The sequence below is a fragment of the Thamnophis elegans genome, chromosome 10, assembly GCF_009769535.1.
Source record: "Thamnophis elegans isolate rThaEle1 chromosome 10, rThaEle1.pri, whole genome shotgun sequence".
Lineage (NCBI taxonomy): Eukaryota > Metazoa > Chordata > Lepidosauria > Squamata > Colubridae > Thamnophis > Thamnophis elegans.
The window spans coordinates 32,767,938-32,789,985 of record NC_045550.1 but is presented as its reverse complement, the minus strand read 5'-3'; the positions used below and the strand labels follow the sequence as shown (position 1 = coordinate 32,789,985).

Below are 22,048 nucleotides of genomic sequence, written 5' to 3'. Positions count from 1 at the left end.
GCTCATTCATATTTCAGGAAATGACTGGTTAATCATACATTTAACTGTTTAAAGAAGTCCAAAGTAAAGAGGCCTGTTGGAAGTTTATTCCAAGTTCTGGCTTTATTAAACTGTGGAGGTCTGCCAATTTATCTCTTATACAAATGGGACTGTCATCAATCTCTCCTTAGTAAATCTCAGATTGTAGATATTATTAGGCAAAAACGCTCTCAGAGAGCCTGATTCAGAACTATTTAGAGCTGTGTAAATAAATGCCAACATCTTAAATTAGGGCTGGCAGCTAGTATGCTTGCAAAGTACTAGTAACATGCTCTTGTTTTCAGAGCCAACATGTTCCTAGCCATAACCTTCTGCACCCATTGTAATTGCTGGATTTTTATAACATGTACAACTGAGGTCATGCTGTTTTCTCTGGCAAAGACAGAGTTGAATGGCAGCCAAATCTGTGCATCTTTCTAAACAAAGATCATATGCATCTCCAGTGATAATTTGACTTCCCAGAGTTTCCCAAACTTGGTTCTAGAGGGAAGTGCTAGCACTAAAGGGGGGGGGGGGGAGAGAGACCACTCCCTGGATTTGCAACCTGCCCAACCAGTGAATTTTTTAACTTCCTGGGTCCATTTGCTCTCATCTGGTTTGTCACATTTGTAAACACTGATCAAAATATAGGCTGCTTTTTCAAAACCATTTTAAAGGTTGTTTAGTTTTTGAAGAATTTGGAAAAGGAAAATGGACTCATCCCAATATTCAAAACTATGAATTCTCTGAAAATGGAAGTCGAGGTAGGAAAGGACTGTTGAGTTGTTCACTCTGAAAATAACAGTTCCAGCATCTCCCTTTTATTTAATTTATGGACAGTATCTTCTGTGTAGGTTATTTTGGGAAATTGGGACTTCCATCCATATGGGCTTCAAGATATAAGGGCAAAGGATTCATAAGCCGCATTTGGACATGAACTATAGATTCATCACTGATCATTTAGCATTAAGCAGGTAGTGGTTCTTCTACTGTACTACTATCATAAAGTAATTAACAGATTCAAACTTTGGGCTGCATTGAAGTAGTCATCTGCAATCTTCCTTTGCATGCAATATTTTATTTGCAAACTCTTAATTGTAGTGAAAGAAAACCCCCAAGATAAAATCCCTTTAATTTTCATTATTATATAAATAATACATTTTGGAAGTTTTATTGCATCCCTTTGCAAGCATTTTTAAAGCAACAGAATGCCACTCGAAGTCACACCGTTAAAAATAAAAGCTTTTTTATTGGCTTTCAATTTTGTTTGGTTTTGTAAGTCTACTATTACAGAAACTGAAAATAAACTCCTTCAGCAACTGCAGTTCTACTCTTGATAACCAAGAGTTGGGTTGTGAAGATGCAAAGTCATATTTTACTTTCAAGCTACTTCAGTTCTCTCCATGCAATGTCTTTTTCTTCATGAAACAAATCCTCCTTTTTAAGGAATCACTTTTTTGTATGTTATATGAAGGTGCTGAGTCATTGGTTGCGTAGTAGTTGACATAGAGACCGTCTGTTCTAGTTTTCCCTCAGAATTGAGCCTAAATTTTCTAGTAATCTAAAAAGAATATAAAAAAGACATAATGTATTATTGTGTTCTGCTTAGAATTCAAGAAAAGAGTAAAACCAATTAAGATGAAGGGACATAAATGAATACAAATGTTCTCAAGTACTACTGTAATATGCACACTTCAAATCCTCGCAAAATTCCAAGCAAGATATTGAGGCTTATTTCAATGTTTATCTTTTCATTTTGACACTTATTGGAAGGAGAAACCTTTTTAGAAGGCTTCTGAACACAAATCAGAATTCTGGTATGTAATACAAAAAGCACAGACTAATGGGTACCCTTAGAATAAAAGTACAGAAATCTGTCAATAAATCATGGTGATTTCTTTTCTTTGTCTGAAACCTACATTTGCTTCAAATTTGTCAAGTTACAATTAAATAATGTAAGTAATAAACCTAACCGTAATTCTTAAAAAGAGAGTTAGCAAAGAATAGTTTACGATTAAACACCTTTGAAAATTACAGGATATTATGTCAAAGAGTTTATTATTGGCCCATCTCACCTCACAAGGTTGTGGGGAAAATAGGAGGTGGAAGGGCTATTGGGTATGCTCACCACCTTGAGTTACATAGAATAATAATGAAGGCTGGATCAAATTAAAATAAATTTCACATAGCAAACCCAAAGAGGGCACCTCTTGGCACTGGCCTCCTGCAATGTTCATCAAATTGTTTCTAAAAAACAATTCTGTTTCCCATCTAGGTATTGAATCTTTTGGTGACCTTTGTCCCTTTGAAATAGGTATTTTAGAATGAGAATGAAATATCTGGGATTGCAAAACTCTCCCCAGGAAATTCTGGCAATTTTTTTTTCTTTTGGGGCAAGTGTTCAAAAGAACTTGAAAAATAGTTTTTCCTGGTAGAAATGAATAATAAAAATTGCACAGCAATAACATTAACAGACCAATGTCTATTAATGGACCAATTATTTTGAGGGCTATATTATTAAAAAAGACAACTACTGCAATAAAATCTGTTTATCTACTCTTCTTATTCTTATATCCCAAATCAATCCACTGCAAGATAAAGGCCTCTTCCATGAAGTTTATGGACCATAATCTACAAGGCTAGTTCTGTGCAGGTTGGCAGATAGGTGTATTCTGGCTTCCTAATCCAGGGCTAAGACTAGAATTTGGGGATCTGGCTCCCGGTCCAGCACCTTAATCACATTTTTAATTTCTGAATGGACTTCTTTTGGGCGTGTGTGGGGGAAATTCACTATTGTTAGATAATTACCCATAAGTAGTATAGTAAATATCAAAACAGAGCTCTTCACTTAAGATATAAATATCAAAGATATAGAAAGGGGGAAACCTGAATCAGAATAATAGCTATGAAAAAGAATTGGGACTAGCAAGTTATTCCAAACTTTGAGACTATTAACGTGGCTGCAAGTGGCTGCAAAAAAAGGCAAATGCAATTTTAGATTGCACGAATAGTACTTTCATGCAGTACTCACCAGAAGTAACTGCTTCAGAATAAAGTCAAACTCTATCTTGAATATTGTGTCCAGTTCTGGGCACTTCACTTAAGGAAAGATCAGACTATTTGAAGCTAGTCAAGAGAAAGGTAGCAAGAAAGATCAGGAGGGCATGAACTAAGTCCTGTGAAGGGGCATTGAGGGCACTGGGACAGTTTGACCAAATATTTTGGCTAAAAACTGATAGCTACTATAAATCTCTTTGCTCTTCCTCAACTCTAGAAAAACTTTGGTGACTAGTTAGGGAGAAAAAAGATGCTATTACTCCACTCAAAGAGGAATAAGACAATTTTAAAGCAAATATTTTAACCTAATTGTGAAAGCCACTTGTCTTTTGAGGATGGGCAAGGATATGCTGTAATGTGATCAAGCTGCTATCAGTGTTTTCTGGATTTATCAACAGTTTCAAAACAACCCTTTTTATATTTATATTTTGCAGGTAAAAGTATATTGGTTATTGGTTTTTTGGCAGAATTGGTAAATTAGCACGAACTCAATCTCAAAGATTCTCATACTTAAACTAGGATTTATATTACATATCATAAAGATTTGTGAAGAATAATGCAGTATCCATTTTTATTTAACCTCAATCTCAATCTACCATTTGAATTTAATCCTATATTCTTTCCAACTCCAAATATTTGATTAAATATGCATAAATGGTCAATTAATGGGATTTCTATAGAGCAGGTGCGAATTTATTAATATCTTGGGCTTCAGATTCAGACCTTCTTATCTTGGAGCACATATTTCTCTTGATTGACCAGTGTTGCTCAATGCATTCACACAGGCAACAAGGTCTTTCTTGCTATGATTATTTTGCACCTTCTCTATAGGGGTTCAGATTTGTACTCTTATAAAGTATAATATCCTAAAAGCTTTCCAGTCCAAGTTTTTGAAAGCTATCTTTGCAGTCCCAAATTGCATCAACATTGCTGTCTTGTGCCCAGAGGCAGAATGGGTTTCTGTGGGTTCTGTAGCCTGGTATTATCACATTAATCAGTGTTAAAATTATTTTTCCCCATGCAATTGATCCCACTAGTTCTCAGGTACCATTTTAAAACAACTTGCTTAGCAAGAGCTAAAAGCAGTTTTCGACTTCTAGGATTCTCTTTGGAGAACCTCTTCCCCTTTGGGTGTGAAAATGCCAGGAGTATCTTAAGAAGAATCTGAGATACTGATTTTCAAACCAGTCTATGACTACTATCCAATCTCTCAGTCCACGGAGTCATCTTGACCAAATTGAAAACAGCCATCCATTGGAAAACAATATGGTCTGGGGACATGCAAAACTCCCTCAGCGCATCAGAATCTCTGGAAAACAGTACAAAGTAACCTCTGCTCTACCAGTCTTAAAACAAAGAGGACTAGATTACTGGACTAGATGAAAAATCCTAGCAGTGATGCAGGAATGTGAGTAAAATTACTATTTGAAGAATTTTAAATATTATAGTAGCACAAAGAAACCTTTGCATCAAGCAAATGTACTGCTGGTAGAATGAGCTGCAAATGTCCTAACCCTAAATTCCATTTCATTACTTTCATTTTCATTTAGCTAAAACTAAATGGAAAGGTCAAATGATTACAAAATATTAGAAGCATGACTCTGATGATTCAATTAAAATCCATACGTTTACAAAATAGCTAGTCATTTTCCACAGTGGTAATATAGCTGGAGCTTTAGAGCAGTGTTTTTCAACCACTGCGCCGTGGCACACTAGTGTGCTGTGACATAGTGTAAGGTGTGCCGTGGGAAAAACACCCGCCTATAGTCAATATAGGCACAGAGTTAAAAATTTTTAACATTTTCTAATGGTGGTGTGCCTCGTGATTTTTTTCATGAAAAAAGTGTGCCTTTGCACAAAAAAGGTTGAAAAACACTGCTTTAGAGAACATACAATAGTGATGATACGACAGCTGGGTTTTCTGGCCCATCCACCTTGTCATTGATATAAGTCCCGAGTAATGCTTAATTTGACAACAACAACAACAATAAATAAAAAGTTGTGGTTCAATTGAGTAGAAAAATAAACTTTTCAGTAGCATTAGAGGCAATTGTTCTCACATCACTTTGTCCAAATAGCATAACATTACAGATTTCTCTCTTTAGACTTTCTATGATGAATTCCCCACCCTTCATTACTGTACTAGGTTCTTTAGAAATACCAAATGTACATCATAAATATGTCTTTAATCACTCTTTTGTGTGCTATAGAATGCTATAGAATTAATAATTATAGAAATTATTACAAACACATAGAATGGAATTGATCAGAAATATAACAGTTTCTGGGGAACGTAATAGCAGAATTATATTGCTTGGGCTAGCAATAGGATGCTGAGTACATATTCATCAACCAAATTACAACTAAGCATACTCACTTGCTCTACATGAGGTTTCTTGGCAAACGAAATCCTTGCTACTGAATGGGAAGCTATAGAAAGCTCTTGCCCATTTACCTCTCCCTCTTCTACTTCCACCAATCCTACATAAAACAAACAATTATTAATAGCCATAGGATTCACAGAATTATGTCAACTATACCTCCAAACTAATCATTAATGAAAACAAAATGGTAGATAGCAGAAAATTTTCTGCTTTCATAAAAATCAAGTTCAAAACTGGGATTAAAAATAACTAATGCAATAAGATTAATACCTGTGTTCTGAGCACTAATGAAGGCCACCTTGTTAGTGTCAGGTTGGATGCGGATAAATCCGCATTCTCGATGCATTGGTTTCTTGGTGTCTGGATGGAAAGCATTGAAACTGGTGGGATAAAAAACAGTACAATCTGCATTTTTCTATTAACAAATCCACATAAATCAGAATTCATTCAGCCATTTCCCCCCAATATTATTTGAATGAAAGAAATGTGAGTGGCATTCTCATATACCATATACCCTTAAATAGTACTCAAATGTAAAGTAATATGTTTGTCATAAAATTATTGTCGGAAGCAAGATATACTTCTCTCCGCTACAATATTGGACCATTTTCATAATCTTGTTTCAGAAAATAATTTGTCAATGTCATTAGATATCTATTGGACTATCAAACATTAAAGAAAGTCAGAAATAGATATGCAAAAGTAGTGGGATACTGCTTTTCCTGTAGGCACAAAATGCCGCAATTCTTGCTCATTATAAACTCTTGTTCATTGATCATCTTAATCAGTTTGTGAGCATTAACGCTGGAAAAAAAGTGCTACTTCTAAATAACAAATCCAAAAGCGATACAGGAAAAAATACCATAGTTTCCCATATAACTTCCTTTTCCCTCTCCTACATTTATGATGTAACAGAACAGTTCCCTATACTTTCATGCTACACAAAGCAAGGTTAGATCCTTATGTCTAGCTTAGATGGTTCCTAAAAAGCTATGCAATTAATGAAAAAACCACCAATTCCCTCAAGTTAGCCCACAAGAATTAAAGTGTTTCTAATTATTAACAATTAACAAAGAGAACTAAATAAGCCAAGGTTTCTGTGGCAGTGATTTGGGGGGCTTACAGTTTAGAAGGGGGTTTTCTTCTAAAATTAGTGTACCAGCATTCTATGTACCGTATTTTTCGGAGTATAAGACACCCCAAAAAGTCTGTGCGTCTTATACTCTGAATACTGGGGGGGGGGTGTTTGATGTTGCGCCAATCAGCTGTTCTCAAATGAGCTGCAGTGGCAGCGAACTAGCAGCGGCGAATGGGTCGCAGTGAACAGTGGTGAATGCATGGTGGTAGTGGTGAATGGGCAGCAGCGAACGGGCCGCACCAAATGCGCCGCGGTGAACGGGTGGTAACGGTGGCGAACAAATGGGCAGCAGTGAACGGGTGGTGGTGGTGAATAGGCCATGGCAAATAAGCCAGATGAATATTGGATGGATGCTGGGAGGCAGAGGCAGATTCCCCCCCCCCCTTGTTTTCCTCCCCAACAGCTAGGCGTGTCTTATAGTCTGGAGCATTTTATAATCCAAAAAATACGAGTAGTTAAGGTTTTCTTTATACCCTATTAATATTTAGGAAGTCAAAGCAATAGAGTATCTACTACATATTGTTTCAGAGGTATTCTTCTTAAACATATGAAAAAAAGAAAGAAAACTCACGAGAAATTCAGCATGGGTTGACCAACGTGAGAGATGTGCACTTCTTCAAGGTATTGGAAGGGCTTCATTGAAGGAAAGGTACCATCCCCTGGGGGATCTGAAAGCCAAGTGCCCAGCATCCAGGAGAGCGGTTCAATCACAGGATTCAACTGTGCAGTTTCTAAATAAATAAACAATCTGAGAGTATCAAACTGTACCAGTTTTTTGAAAGTAGCAATAGGCAACCTTCCTTAATAAGTTGTATAAAATTATAAACTAATGAATCCTTATAGTACCAGCTTTTTAATTGCAAAATATACTAAAATAACATTTACAATAATGTATTCTAAAAGCTTTATTAAAAATGTATTCTTTTGAATTTGGAAAGAAAATCAATGGAGTGTTTGTAAAAAAAAAAATCAAGTTACTTTTGTTCCACAGATATCAGGTGGGGCTTCTTAGAAGCTATAATAGACAATAATCTACTTTAAAAGTATTATCTTAAGAGTCTAAGGAAATATATATTTTTTATGATCATGTGAAGTTTAGACAGGGCTGAATTTGGAGTTAAATAATATTTCCATGGAATGGAAACAAAAAACTAATAAGATTTTTGGGGGGAATGAATTCAAATAACCAAACTTGAAAAATGAAGGGAACTAAAGAAGTGTTTTTACTACCATCTAGTGGATGAACTCACATTACAGCAACTCAAAACATAAACATACACAGCACACTATTACTTTTCAAATTGAGCAACATTTTGCAAATGTTTAACTTATATTTGCTTATAGAACTACAACCAGAACTGTATCATCATGCACATTAGAAAGGTATTCAGAGATTCTAGTTAAATATATGCTCTGTGTAGGCATTACACTTCCATACATTCCAACTGACACACACCTACACATAAACAAAACACATTAACTCAAGGAGGGAATGAAGAGGGCAACTAAGTCACTAACAACTCCATGGCTTTAGATTTTTAGGGCCCAGAAGGGAGAAAAACATGACATCAGATTGAGAAGGGGAATAGACTGTATTGGTGGCTATTAACAATGAATGCAGAAAAGCATATAAGAGATAAAAGGATGGATTGAACTATGCTTTTGTTTGAGTAGGCAATCTGCAATCACACTTAAAACTATTTTTAAATTTCCCTAGGGATGAACGTGAAAGCTATCCACAAACATTAATGGAGAAATCAGATATTTTAATGCAGCTAAGTACTGACATATAAGTACACAACCAGCCCTGGGTATTTTTCCCCTTTTTTTGTGGGTGGAACAAATAAAGAAGACTTATTAAATATGTTGGCATGCAGTAGAAATTTCATATCATGATTCATACAATTCAAATATAAAAACTGATCTAAAAATCAAAATATGCATTTTAATAGATTTGTTCCAAATCATTTTGCTCACAGGCAACTTGATTTATTCTTCTATAACAAATTTTCCAAACTGATCGTGCAAGAAGCTTTATTTTTATTTTTGGATTGAATTAAATCAAAGAGAATAGTGAAATATAAATAGTTCCCTAACTTAGAAAACTGATCCAAAACAAAATATTACATATTACTAACCAGTAGCTTCCTCCAAAAGCCACATACAAACAGTGCCTAAGCCAGTTCTCCTTGCTCATTCTCTCCCTCCTTTTAGTACTATGCTCAGTGGCTAAGACGCTGAGCTTATTGATCAGAAAGGTGGGCAGTTCAGTGGTTCGAATACTAGCACCGCGTAATGGAGTGAGCTCCTGTTACTTGTCCCAGCTTCTGCCAATCTAGCAGTTCAAAAGCATGTAAAAATGCAAGTCGAAAAATAGGAGCCACCTTTGGTAGGAAGGTAACAGCATTCTGTGCACCTTCGGACGTGCCGGCCACATGACCACGGAGGCGTCTTTGGACAGCACTGGCTCTTCAGCTTTGAAACAGAGATGAGAACCGCCCTCTAGAATCAGAAACAACTAGCACATATGCGTGATGGGAACTTTTACCTTTACCTTAAATGCTGTTTGTGTCACCCAAAGCTCCTATTTTATATTGCAAATGCTGCAATAGTATTTAACTGAACAGCTTTAAGGAGTGTATGATTTCACTGAATGTGTATTGTTTTCCAATAAATTAGTATGATATGGTTACATGATTTAAAATGTTTTGATACCTATCTACCAAAATCTTATAATTATATGACGATTGTATATACTTTTGAAAAGGGAAAGCTCATGGAACTACATTTATTGATATAGTGAAAAACTAATAAAACATTACAAATGTTTCAGTTGACCTATCAACTTCATAATCCTTTTCTGATTAGTTCATCTAATAGTTGTGCTGTTAGATGCAGTTATTATTAGTAAATAGTATAAAAATAATAGTTTAAAAGCTTATGAATGTATTATAGTATTTATGAAGATTTAACTACTGAGAAATAATCAGTCACAGAAAAATAATAATATGCTATACATTTTAAAGTGTGTATGTATCTTGAATACAACAACATTTTGTTTGCATTCATGCCCTGGAAATTGAGCTCAATGTTAGCCAAATTCTTGCCACCACAAATAAACACTGACACAATTGAATTCAAAAACATATAGAAACTTCCTGGTCCCTTCTCAACATTAACTTAACATTAACAAAGTGGGAGAATGAATGTGTAAATCTGGAATTTTCTTATTTTTGTTACTATCACGGATTCAGAAACAATCAACGATCAGCACAAATTGAAACATTATAAAATTTAGTGCCTGTGCAGCACTGATTGAAATGTTTTCTATATGCAAAGGAAAAAGAATAGCAATCAGCAGTGTAATTTAATATCTTCTTCCTAGCGTTTTCCCCCAAGTGCAGGGTTTGTTTAGCAGTGTATTTTCATATACAGTACACAAAACATAACCCATATCTCTATATGCAAAATGTATTAGTACTTCAATTTTAAAAAGTAATTATTTTATACAGTACCTGTTTGGATTTCACTGCTGGCCATACTTTGCAATATTATTTATACCTTGCTTACTTAAGATCACTAATCCTTTCCCTAGCCTCCATGAAAAGCTGCAACAATCTAAGACAAAACAGGAAACAACCTTTGGACTCTTAAGGTTACTGCAGTGTTTTCTGGGATTTGTAGTCAAATTTAACAAGTTATGCAGAACTGATGTGAAACTTTGGCATAGACTGTGACTCGTAATTCTTTTTGGTTCCTTCTGCTCTTTCATAAAAATAAGGTACATACTAGCATCCCATAAAACCAAGGCAAGCATTCAGTACTGTGTTCAGCTTGTAAAACAGGGCAGAAGCAAAGAAGGAGAAAGTTAAAAGCCAGACTGAGAAATGTTAGCATGACTAAATAGTTCTTTTGCTAGTGAAATCCAATTTGCCAGGCTTTCTTTTTTTACGAGCTAAGTAAACAAGGGATAGAAATAGTGGCAGCCTATACACATTTACAAATGAAAAAGTACCTCAACAATATACAGTTCATTATCAGTGATGTATGAAAATAAATGTATGTTCCAAGCATAAATTAGGGGTCCTGGGTGCTCTCTGAGTTTGGTTGTTTTCTTGCAGTGTTTTCTTGATGTTTCATTACCCAAACTAGGTAACATCATCAGTGCTAGTCCATCACCACTTGCATTGATGATGTTTCCTAGTTTGGGTAATGAAACATCTGCAATAGCAATAGCAGTTAGACTTATATACCGCTTCATAGGGCTTTCAGCCCTCTCTAAGCGGTTTACAGAGTCAGCATATTGCCCCCACAGTCCGGGTCCTCATTTCACCCACCTCGGAAGGATGGAAGGCTGAGTCAACCTTGAGCCGGTGAGATTTGAACCGCTGAACTGCAGATAACAGTCAGCTGAAGTGGCCTGCAGTACTGCACCCTAACCACTGCGCCACCTCGGCTCTTAAAGCAACCAAGAACACAAACACCAAGAGCCCCTCATTTCAACCTGAGTTACAAATATTCTCCTTTAGCGGTAAAATATAAATGGTTATAAATCTAATTAGGTTTATAATCTAATTACGGAATATTAAAGAGGCAATGTGGCCCTGTGGCTTCTTTTGACCAGATTTAAACTGTAGCATCAGGCAACTGTAGCCAACACAGTATAAATGTAGTTCCTAGATTTCTCGTTTGGAAAGTGCAATATGGCACTGACCTAAAGCTAGTGCACATGACCAGGATTAGGCTCAAATACTGAATCCTTCTCCAACCCCGAGGGGTCTTATCTATGTTAGGCAGCAATGTATTCCAATGGGACAGTGTGATTGAGGGCAGGAAAGAGCATGCCCGCCAGGCAAAAATCTCAGCCAGCTTCATCTGTTAAACCCTTGGGGAAGCTGTGGGCTGGACTGGTTTAGTGAGACCCTGTCTTCCACACAGAACTTCAGTCACTATCGCTCTCACTTGTCACCAATGAGGATGTGGCCCAGTTGAGTAACCAGCCTGGGATCTCTCAACCATCAGACGGATTGGCAGGCTAATCTATAGAGACTAGCAACCCAAAGAGTAAGTGTGAAAAAACACCACTACCACTAAATCAGAGCCAAATCAGAAATAGGACCTGTATTAGGTGTGTCGCTTTAGTCTGTCATTTTAACAACTGGTTCTCGCAAATAGAACTCAACGCTGTGCATGAGGAATCAAAACAGTTGATATGATCCATCTCCCAGCAAAGGCATCAAGACCATTGTGAAGCAGATTTAGTCCTACGTATCCAACATTCCCCCCCCCCCAAGAAGAAATGTATATAGAGGGAAAACAGAGCAACTGACCCTTGAAAATATTCTATGCTAAGAAACTTCGTTAATTATCTGACCTTGCCTACATGTTTCTCTTAAGGAAAAATCTGATGCAGCAGAGTTCTATCCTGCATCCTACGCTATTTAGCATAAATATTAAATCAATGGGCAGATCACCCAGAAATATCAATGCACTGTGGTAATTTAATTCTGCTTGAGCCAAGACCAGAAAAAGATGAAAGTCAGTGCAGCTCTTGTAAGTAATGTGTAGCACAAAATCCATTAAAATGTGATCCAGTTTCTTTCTGACGCTTAGTTCCTTCAAAATGCCTTGACTATCTGGTTTTAAATGTTATCCATGTTTTCTTCTTTTGAATGGTTTTCCCCTCTGTATTTATCATGATTGGTGAAGGATATAAAGTTTGTTAAATAAATTGACAACATGCTCCTATTAAATTGTATACTATTTTAAAAATAAATTTAAAGGATTAGGTAAGAAATTAGGCATTCAGAATAAACATTATATAAATATCCGAAGTCTGGCAACAATTGTTATCCAACACAAAAGAAATGAGTACATAATTTCCCCTACAGAATACCAAAATATATATCTTTGAGTTTTTTAGTCTCATTACACTAGTAATGAGTAACAGTAATCGTCCCTCGGAAGTATGAAATCTGTTCTTCGGTGTAGTATAACATAACTAAAGCCATAGTTTAGCAGATCATTAAAAGTTACACCAATAGGGATTATTGTAATGCCAAATCATAACAGTCCAATGGTCAATTCTTTGGTGCTTAACTCACATTATATAAAAATTATAAATGTTTCCATCACAATCTAATATAACACTTGTTCTTTTAACTTAAAGTGCATGGCTTTCATAGATTTCTTTGGGACAACAACTATAATCAGTGATATAATTGAAATTGGGACAAAGAATACCCACCATTAGAAGCTCTTGGAATGCAGGCAAGGAAAACATTCTGACCTCATTTCAATCATATTTTCCTTTCGGCCCACATTCATCCATATTTTCCATTCGGCCCACATTTAAAACTGCTGTTTTAAATCACTATTCAGGGGGGAAAAACCTGGTCCCTGTTGCTGATAACCTCAATATTAGGAGTGAAAGATACAGGCCCACATTATCTGGCCCTGTTTGCAGGTTTTAGTAAATTTGCATTACTAAATACAGTTTACTTGTAAAGAGCATAGGAATTGGATGTGAAGGACAGGAGGAAGAGTTACTACCAAGAAACTAGATTGATTGACAGAGGATTGAGTCTGGCCAAGAAACTAATTTGAAAAAACAAGTCCCTCTTAATTCACACCAAGAGAAAGAGAAGGAGGGCAGCAACACATTCAAGACTTGTAAGATTCTGTAACTATAGCTGTTGCTCATAGCATTTCATCATTTATTTCTTTTCCAACTTATTTTGGGTGTAATTCATGTTTGAAACTTCATTGAATTGCTGTTCGAGTTATATTTTTGGCATGACCTATATTTATATAGGTCTGTATTCCACCACTTGACAGACAAGCCTTCAGTTCAAACAGAATTAATTTTATCTCTTAGGAAATGCTACACTAATCAAGGGATATTACTTTCTGGAATTTAAATATGAGAAAATACTACTAATAATGAGGAGGGTGTAACTGCATAGCAGCATGAAGTGAAAGGAAATTAAGATTAGTGAAAGTGAGCTGGTGAACTATGAGTAGTTGAGAAGATGGAAGCATTAATATGTCAGCTTATTGGAGAAAGAAGAACTCAATTGAAGATAAAATGGAAGGGAAGAAAGACAGATTGAGATTATGCTGCATGCAACAAAGGAAAATCTAGGTGGCAACATTAGTTAAACATGAAAATGGAATGGTGGAGGCGCCAGATGGTAGAAGACATTGATGGCATGCAAGGAGTGAGGAGAACAGTGAAAGTGGTCGGAAAGTGGGACAACTGGAAAAAAATGGGATGGACAGCCCAGAGCATTGTAGGCAGCAGAGGCAGAGTCTATCTTTTTGGAAGTGTTGCTACCTGTTCAAGCCTTATGGTTGCCTTGGCTGGGTATATCCAAAAGGACTATTCATCCTTATGGTCATTTGATTGCCTTCACCTTTGAACAAGGGGAAAACAGATAGGAAATGACCATGACTTCAACTATTCCATGAGGACCACTGGCTAGTTTTGGAAAGGTGGCAGATGGAATCGGTCTTGTGGAAGGTTGTTTGGAAAATTCTATTTGAAGTGAGGATAAGGGAGGATAAAAGAAAAGTTAATAAAAGTGGAGTATATGGGTTAGATCTGTTGATAAGGAAAGGAATATATGCTCTTCTGCAGAGAATAATCAGAGTAGGTTTGGGGAGTCAGAAGTCAAGGCTGGTATTTTCCACCAATTATGAATACGAGTGGAGAGAGTGGAAATATTATTGATCTTGGTTTGTGAGTAGGATAATAAGAGGACATTTAAATGGGATTTCTGCAACTAGTAGTGGCTGCTGAATAACTCAGGCAAAGGAAGCCAAATGATGGAGAAAGGACATGGGATTGTTGATGGGTGAGAAGTGTAGAACATGGTGTGTGTGAGTGGTATTATCAAAAATTAAGATGAGAGAGTAATGAGTGAGAATCCCTTCTAGGCAGGCAGGACCAGATCTTGAGAACAACAGAAATGGAGAGGGTATAGAGGAAGAAGTAAAGATCATAATGGTACTGAGAGAAAGACCTATGGCAAGAGGCAAGTGTGAATCTTTCTTGAACAGGGGGGGAAAAAAGAAACATCATATTTTATGCTAGATACCTGCATATTTTGCCATCAATTTTTCTCAACTGTGAAAATGCACAGTATACTAACCACAGTCCTGGTTGTTCAAGAAGGGGAAATTAGCCCTCTTCAGCTCGTCCAGCTTTTCCTTCAGCTTTCTAACCTGGCTGTCAGAGCGGCTGATCTTTTGCCTCAGCTGCTTCAGCTCTCCATTCTTCTTTTCTACTTGTTCTCTCAAACAACATACTTGACTTTTACTTTGCCTAGAGGAGAAACAGTAGGAATGAAGGGAATCAATGAGCTTGCATGCTCCTGAAGCAGACATAATGACCTCATTGATTGACATGGGGTTGGCATCAGTCTCTCCATTCTGACCTACTACAGCTTCTGTGGCTGGTTTAGGGGTCAGATCTGCAGGGGATGCAGACATGTTTTGGGAAGATTTCTGGGGGATAGCTGTAAGAGAAGAAGTAGAGGAGGCTTCTCTAAACCTAGTGTCCTGCTCCACAGGGTTGTTACCACAGTTTGATTCCACACTTCTCCTTAACCTTTTTCTTTCTAGTTGTTCCTTTGGAAATGATGATTTCTCTCTAGTATGCTTGGAGAAAAAGCTATAAGAATGAAGAGATCCGATAAATTTACATGCACCTGACACCGGAGGTGTGAAGTCATCCTCTGATATACCATTTTTATCGATTTTGAAACTTCCTGGATGGATAACCACTTCAGAATGGTCCTCAATAGAATGCTTTTCTGGCTTATGTTGAGTAACTTTCGTAACTAAGTTATCTGCTAACATCCTTCTGAGAGAACCTTCAAGTTGCACCTGAAAATTCTCCCCCTGCTCAGTCATTGACCCAATTTCAGCTTGAAGAGTCATGTGCTCCATATTATTAGTTCCTTCCACAAGCAAGTCTTGGCCAGATGATAAGATTCCTTCAACTACTTCCCCATTGCCTTCATTTGACTGATTGCCATTTCTTTGTAGAGTCTGGGTTATTATTTTTCTCTTTCTTTTGACATAACCCCTGTTGTTGCTCCTTGTTTCAGAAATGTGGAATATAGTTGGGATGGCGGTGGGTTTCAGTAACCGATGCTGGTCTTCCAGACGTTTTGAAAAGCTGTCTTTAGTGAAGTGTTCACTGCAGAGAAAGGAATATTTGGTGGGAATCCAATTGTCCCGTTGTACTGCTTTCAACCACTGGATTAGTCGCTTTGAATCCTTTAATGGAAACCTTCAAAAAAGTATAAAAGCAGAAAGTTATTATACACATTTCTTTCTTTTTTCTTTCTTGAAATCATGAAAATTAGATAGATAAGGTTAAACTAAATAAACCTCAATCTTCTGAAAAAGTTAGATATAATATACAGACATAAGTAGCATTCATTACATTTTTTAAACCAGTGTCTCATAAAGATGCCAAGCTGTTTTAGGTTTTGAGCTATTCAATAGCTATTTTTATGAAACAATCATTTCCAAAAAGCAGTTCAACAATTAGATATTAAAAGATTCATCATCCAAACATTAATTTCAAGTGAAATTATGCCCCAAGGTTCTCAGTCAATTAACTGCATGTGATCAAACTGTATACTAAAAATGACAAAGAATTGGATGAGATAGCTAATACCAAAATACATAATTAAAAATTCAGAATGGTTTTGATAGGTTGGAAAAGCAGGCTATAAAAATAGAATTAAATTGAATAGAATCAAACACAAAGTTCTCTTCATTGTTAAATTCCAATTTATTCCACCCAATGGTTTCAATAAATCTAGTACTAGCACTACAGTATACCTTAGTCGTGCCTTTTTCCTAAAATCTAAATGACCTATGGTTGGCCTTGTAACCTACGAAAAATAACTATTGAGCTCTATGTTGCCCTTTCAGTCTTACTTGTGAGGGAATATGCACCCATGCCGGAGCTCCAAATGTGTGTAGATAACTTAAATCAGGTTTTCTGCCATGCCACTGAGTGAATGGCAATTCACCAGTTGTTGTATTCACCACATTGTTTAAAACATGGTTACTACACATTATAGCTTCACCCCACAGTGTTTCAGGCAAACCTGAATCAACTAACATAGTTCGAACCATGGCTTGTAATGTTTGCCCCCTTCATTCTATAAACGAGTTATGTTGTGCCCTATAAGGAGCAGAACGTTTATGCTCAATACCAGCTGATTTTAACATCGTTTGAAATTTATGGTTTGTAAACTCAGTCCCATTATCTGTTACAACAGTAATCACCTTAGTTTTCATCTTTCTTTCAGCAAATCTTAGCCAATTAAAGAAATGTTGGAACGTTTCTGTTTTGGTTTTCATTAAATAGCAGAAACCGTATCTTGAATAATGATACTCAAAACATAACAGGCATCTCCCAAAATGGGTTTCATAGGTCCAATTAAATCAGCAAAAACAACCTCCAGAAGTTCCTTTGTTTTAAAACCATTCCGTCTGTTTGCTGGAGTAACCTTGCTTTTCTCCCGACTGCACACATTGCAGTTTAAGTATTTACTGCAAGGTTTTAATTTTACTCATTCTGACAATTTAACAGTTTGTTGCAGCATCTTGAAATTAATGTGCCCCATACGTCTATGTAGTAAATGTATACATTCGTCATGTGGTTTCACATTATCATAAACTGAGTTAGCTATCTGGGCATCAGATATAACGTATAAACCATTTGTTAATTTGGCAGTAACCCTATTACCTTCTTTTTCAATTATACAGTTATTTCCCCTAAAGGTTACTACATAGCTAATATTAACTAGAGCCCTTACTGATAATAAATTAAATTTCAGTTTAGGTACATATAACATGGATAAATGCTCATTTACAAATGAACGATATGCAGTACTTTTACTAGATGCGTTCACTTTCCATCCATTTGCCAAGATACATGTTGTTTGCTCGTGAACATTTTCACAAAACACTTTCTATTTCTAGTAATGCACTGTGATGCTCCATTATCAACAACCCATGAATCATGGTCTATTGGTGCATTGCTAGACATAGCCAAAGTAGACATAGCTAAGTAGACATTAGCGTTTTTCTTAGCTTTTCTAGTATTCTGTTCTTTTACATTTTTACAGAATCTAGCTATATGTCCCTTAGCCCCACAAGAAAAAACATTTTCTAACAGTATAGGCAGTTGAAGATGACTCCTCATGTTGTGGTGGTTTCTCTCTCAGTTGTTCTCTTTCCATCCTTCTTTGTGACTCTTCCAACAGTCGTGCAGTTATGTCAGTCAATGTCAGTTCATTTCGGGTTAGGACTTCAAGGGAAGATACAAAATCATCATAACTCTCATCCAGTGAGGAAAAAATGATGTAAACTTGATGTAGCTCTGAAAAAAATCAGTTCTTTTTCATGTAGCTCCTGGAAAACTCCTTTCATAAAATTTAAATGAGCTAACATATCTCCACCTTTCAGAAGATGTGCCCTAAACTGTTTGCGTGTAATATGTATATGTGCACCTGCAGTGTCACGTACATAAATCCTCTTCAAATTTTCCCAACATCTTGCAGCAGAATTTTCTCCACAAATATGTACTAATTGTTGGTCAGTCAGTGTTAGACCAATTATACACAACACTTGTTCATCGCATCGTTGAAAATCTGCTATCTTCTTGGCATCGTCCTCGTCATCTGGATCCCAAGAAGTTACATCCGGTGGATTCTGTATAGCGTCCCATAATCCCTCCCTACGCAGGAGTAAGATTGCACTTCATAGACCAGGAAACATAGTTTGTTCCAGCCAACGGGGTTATCAGTGATAGACTTATTGGTGGGTCGTGTGCCATCTTCTCCAGGACAGTAACAATCACAAACTAAACAGCTGTCTATATACGGTATTGCGTATCAACACTAACTCTCCTTTAGCTACGTCTGGTATAAGCTGGGCCCATAACCAGTGTTAAGTAAGCTCCTGGTTAGGAGAACGAGTGCATGCAGAGAAGCGTAGTGAGAGTGGTATGGAAGAATGCATAAACCAGCATACGGAGACACTGAATTGTAAAAACAGATAGTGTTTTACTTCCATGGAAATAGAGATATGCAGAGTCCAATTCATACACGGTTAAGACAGTCAGTCATCAGTGTTCTCTGTTAAGGGGTGATCCATCAAACATGGTCCAGTATCATATAATCAGTTCAGCACACAAAGTCGCTAACAGTAGCAAAACTCACAGTAATTCACGCTGAGCAATACACGACACATCTACAAGCAGTATCTAACGATCAGCATCTAACAATCAGAGAGCTAACAGTCATTCTGGCTCCATCTTATGGCCACTTGAGGTAACAGCAACCAATCACATTTACAGCAGTACTTAAAGATACAGTACTACTATCATGGCTTATATATTGCTAACCCAACTGTTAGACTACATTCCTAACAACATCTATTTCCAATTTTTAAGCAGCAGTAATAATTTAATTTGCCCTGAGAGATGAGATTGACCACAATTAAACTTAACAATTAGAATAATTGTTAAGCTTAATTCAAAGTTCTTTGAAATAATTCAATTTTAATCAAATTCTGGAAAACTGTTAGGAGGACCCCATTTGTTTAGATGGGGGATGTTTAGATTGGTTTAGATGGGGGGGAACAATGCAATCTAAACAACGCAAACAATGCATCTAAACAAAGTTTAGAAGGGGGAACAATGCAATCTAAACAATGCAAACAATGCATCTAAACAAAGTTTAGAAGGGGGAACAATGTAAGGTTCAGTTGACAGCAAAGAAACAGGAAAAAGATATATCAATGAAAAGATTTCTTGAAGAAGTTATCCTTATATAATCAATCTGTCCCACCTTGGTCCCAGAAAATTAACAATTGACACAATCAAATACTATAAGCCCTCTTTAAAATATGGAGACAAGCAAAAATAATTATAGTGCATATCAAATAATTACACAGGAAACTCTCCATAGATTTCTTCAACTCATTAGAAACCAATGGTTATTTCTAATCAACTCATATTTTAAAACAGCACACATTTATAATGTTTTTCAGAAATATAAATTCATTTCACATGCATGAAAAAATAAATTGCAAGACAATTGCAGGAAAAAAATCTGGGACCCATAGAATATTCAGTACTTGAATCAAACTTCTATGTTGAAAAGAATATATGTTTTGAGTAGCAAACAGGGCCCAGACATTGTCCTTGCATTATACTTAGAAATTTCTAGATGCATCTCACTTGATGCTTTTAAGCAGAGTCACTATTTAGCATCCAACCCTGATCTTAAATTCATATAACATTCAACTGAATTAAATTAATCTTGCATATTTTCACCTTTGGACTACTTTCACATTTTATTTTATTTTAATTAATAAATTAATAATGGCTACTATTGAAATGTTTGAATTCTTAAAATGTTTACATTCACACCAATATCAAAAACATTAGGAACCATCCACTGTAACAAAATGATATATTTGTTTTTCTGTTGTATGCAAAATAAATAAAATGAGAATGCCTTCATAGTTTGAGTATACATAGATGACATTTCTTGTTTTACATTGGCAGTATACTAAACAATACTGTCGCCTTTATACTTATTTTTTCATAGCAGTGTGTTCCTTTTCTATGAACTTTTTAAATAAGGATTCACAAACAACTGTATATATTGGATAAAAAAACAATCCATATTCAGTTGATACTTCTCGAAAACAATCTATCTCCTGCAAGGATTGGCAAATATGCCACGTCTCAGAGAAAATCAGAGATTAGGATATGACAAGAAAATCAACCGTCAGCTTTTTTCTTATGAAAGCGGTTGCTCCACAAGCCACCTACAGACAGATTTGCTACTGAATAAAGTTGGTTTCTCCAATGGGTGTATACTTGCAAAACTCAGACAAGACAGAACAGGTAAACTTGTGAACAACAGTAATTCCGCTTACTCATGCATCCCTGTCCCACATATGAAATTTAATAACTAATGAAATAAGTAAAAATCAGAGCTAAGACTTCAGCCATATCTTAACACTGGAATGCTTCAACTACAAATCCATAGTGCAGTGGCAGTGGAGGATTAGGGGAAGGGATGACACTACAACCAAGCACGTACAGAGTCCTTCCCTTCCCAAACAAAAAAAAAAGAAACTTTTAGCCCAAAACATGTACAGTCATTTTCACGGGAGTTGTATCCCCCTTCACTATCTTATCTTAAACTCGGCACAGATAGCAAGAAGAATGGGTGGGGAGGGAGAATAAGAAGGATGAGAAAGGATGAGAAAGGCAACAAATTGATTTTTTAGCGTGTGTGCGTGTGCGTGTGTATGTGTGTGTGTTTGTGTGTGTGTTTGTGAAGTTGGTGCCTTATTGTTGGAGGGGGGGAGTTGGTCGCCCATTGTTGGGGGATGCTCACTTGGCCTGCCTGGGAGAGACCAGCAGCGAGTGATGCGAGTCGGCGAAAGGGAAAGGACCGTCCAATTCCCCAGAAGGCAAAAAGGTAGGTGAAGGGGGGCAGCCGAGCCAGCTTCGGGGAGCATCAGCCTGTCACAGAACTGCGAGCGGAAGAGAAACGGGAAGCTCTGCGTCGGTCCCAGGTGCGCCCCGAGAAGCCCCGTGTCGAGGTACGAAGCGGGAGACGGGCAGGTGCGACCGCTCCTCTCCCTCCCCCTGGTTACCTGTGGAAAGAGACGGCCACTCGGCCCCGGGGACCTTTGCCCTGCCGGTTGGAGCAATTCAGCGCCGCGCAACAGATCACCATCGCTGGAGGCCGCGCGGGCGGCCCTGCCTCACCCCCTTCTCCGCCCCCTCCCTTCAGCCGTACAACAAGATGGCGAAGCCAAGCAAGTCACACAGCTGTCTCGCCACACCCTGCGGAGTAACTTCCGTACGGAAGAAGCTGTCATTCAGTTACAGCCCACATGCCTCCGATCAGTATATGAGCGGAGCGGCGCTTACAACCGTCCGCAACCCTCCTTAATTCGCTTTTGCCCCTCTTTGCATCTCACCGATTGACTCGCTGTCAAGCAAACCAGAAGCAGCGAAGAACAGCTACTCTGGTGTTGGGCGAATGTTGTTAAAACCACGCCACGATGCGAATTACTTAAGAACGCCATATTGGGTCAAGTGGATGGTGCTTAATATTCCGTACAAGAATATGGCGGCTCCCTTCTACTTTCTACTCCTGAAAAATACCATGTGTTAGTTAAACTACTCTGAGGGATAGAAAGCAGTACAGGGTAATTAACGGGGAAAAAAATCCTGCTTCAGAAGGACAGCGAGGCCGATTTAAGTAACCTTGCACACCAATCGGTCTCTCCGTACAACAAAATGGCACCTGCCATATAGAGGGAGAAACCATTGCATCTGAAACTAACCAATCGTCGCTTAGATGAGTGGTGAACAATTCCGTGATTGGGC

The 22,048-nt window shown here is 37.3% G+C and overlaps 1 protein-coding gene across 2 annotated transcripts; it reads right to left on the bottom strand.

The window, feature by feature from the left end:
* Positions 1-1,247: 1,247 nt before the first annotated feature.
* Positions 1,248-21,453, bottom strand: THAP4 (THAP domain containing 4). 2 transcript variants are annotated; one of them, XM_032225112.1, is made up of 6 exons: positions 21,307-21,453; positions 14,751-15,895; positions 7,169-7,328; positions 5,730-5,839; positions 5,453-5,556; positions 1,248-1,579 (listed from the first exon to the last, which is right to left on the bottom strand). In XM_032225112.1, the coding sequence occupies exons 1-6, from the start codon at positions 21,387-21,389 to the stop codon at positions 1,460-1,462; spliced, it is 1,722 nt and encodes a 573-aa protein (XP_032081003.1). In that variant the 5' UTR covers positions 21,390-21,453; the 3' UTR covers positions 1,248-1,459. The 2 variants fall into 2 exon arrangements, with proteins under 2 accessions (XP_032081003.1, XP_032081004.1); XM_032225113.1 differs by lacking the exons at positions 14,751-15,895; positions 21,307-21,453 and adding an exon at positions 10,113-10,639.
* Between the last annotated feature and the right edge of the window lie 595 nt (positions 21,454-22,048).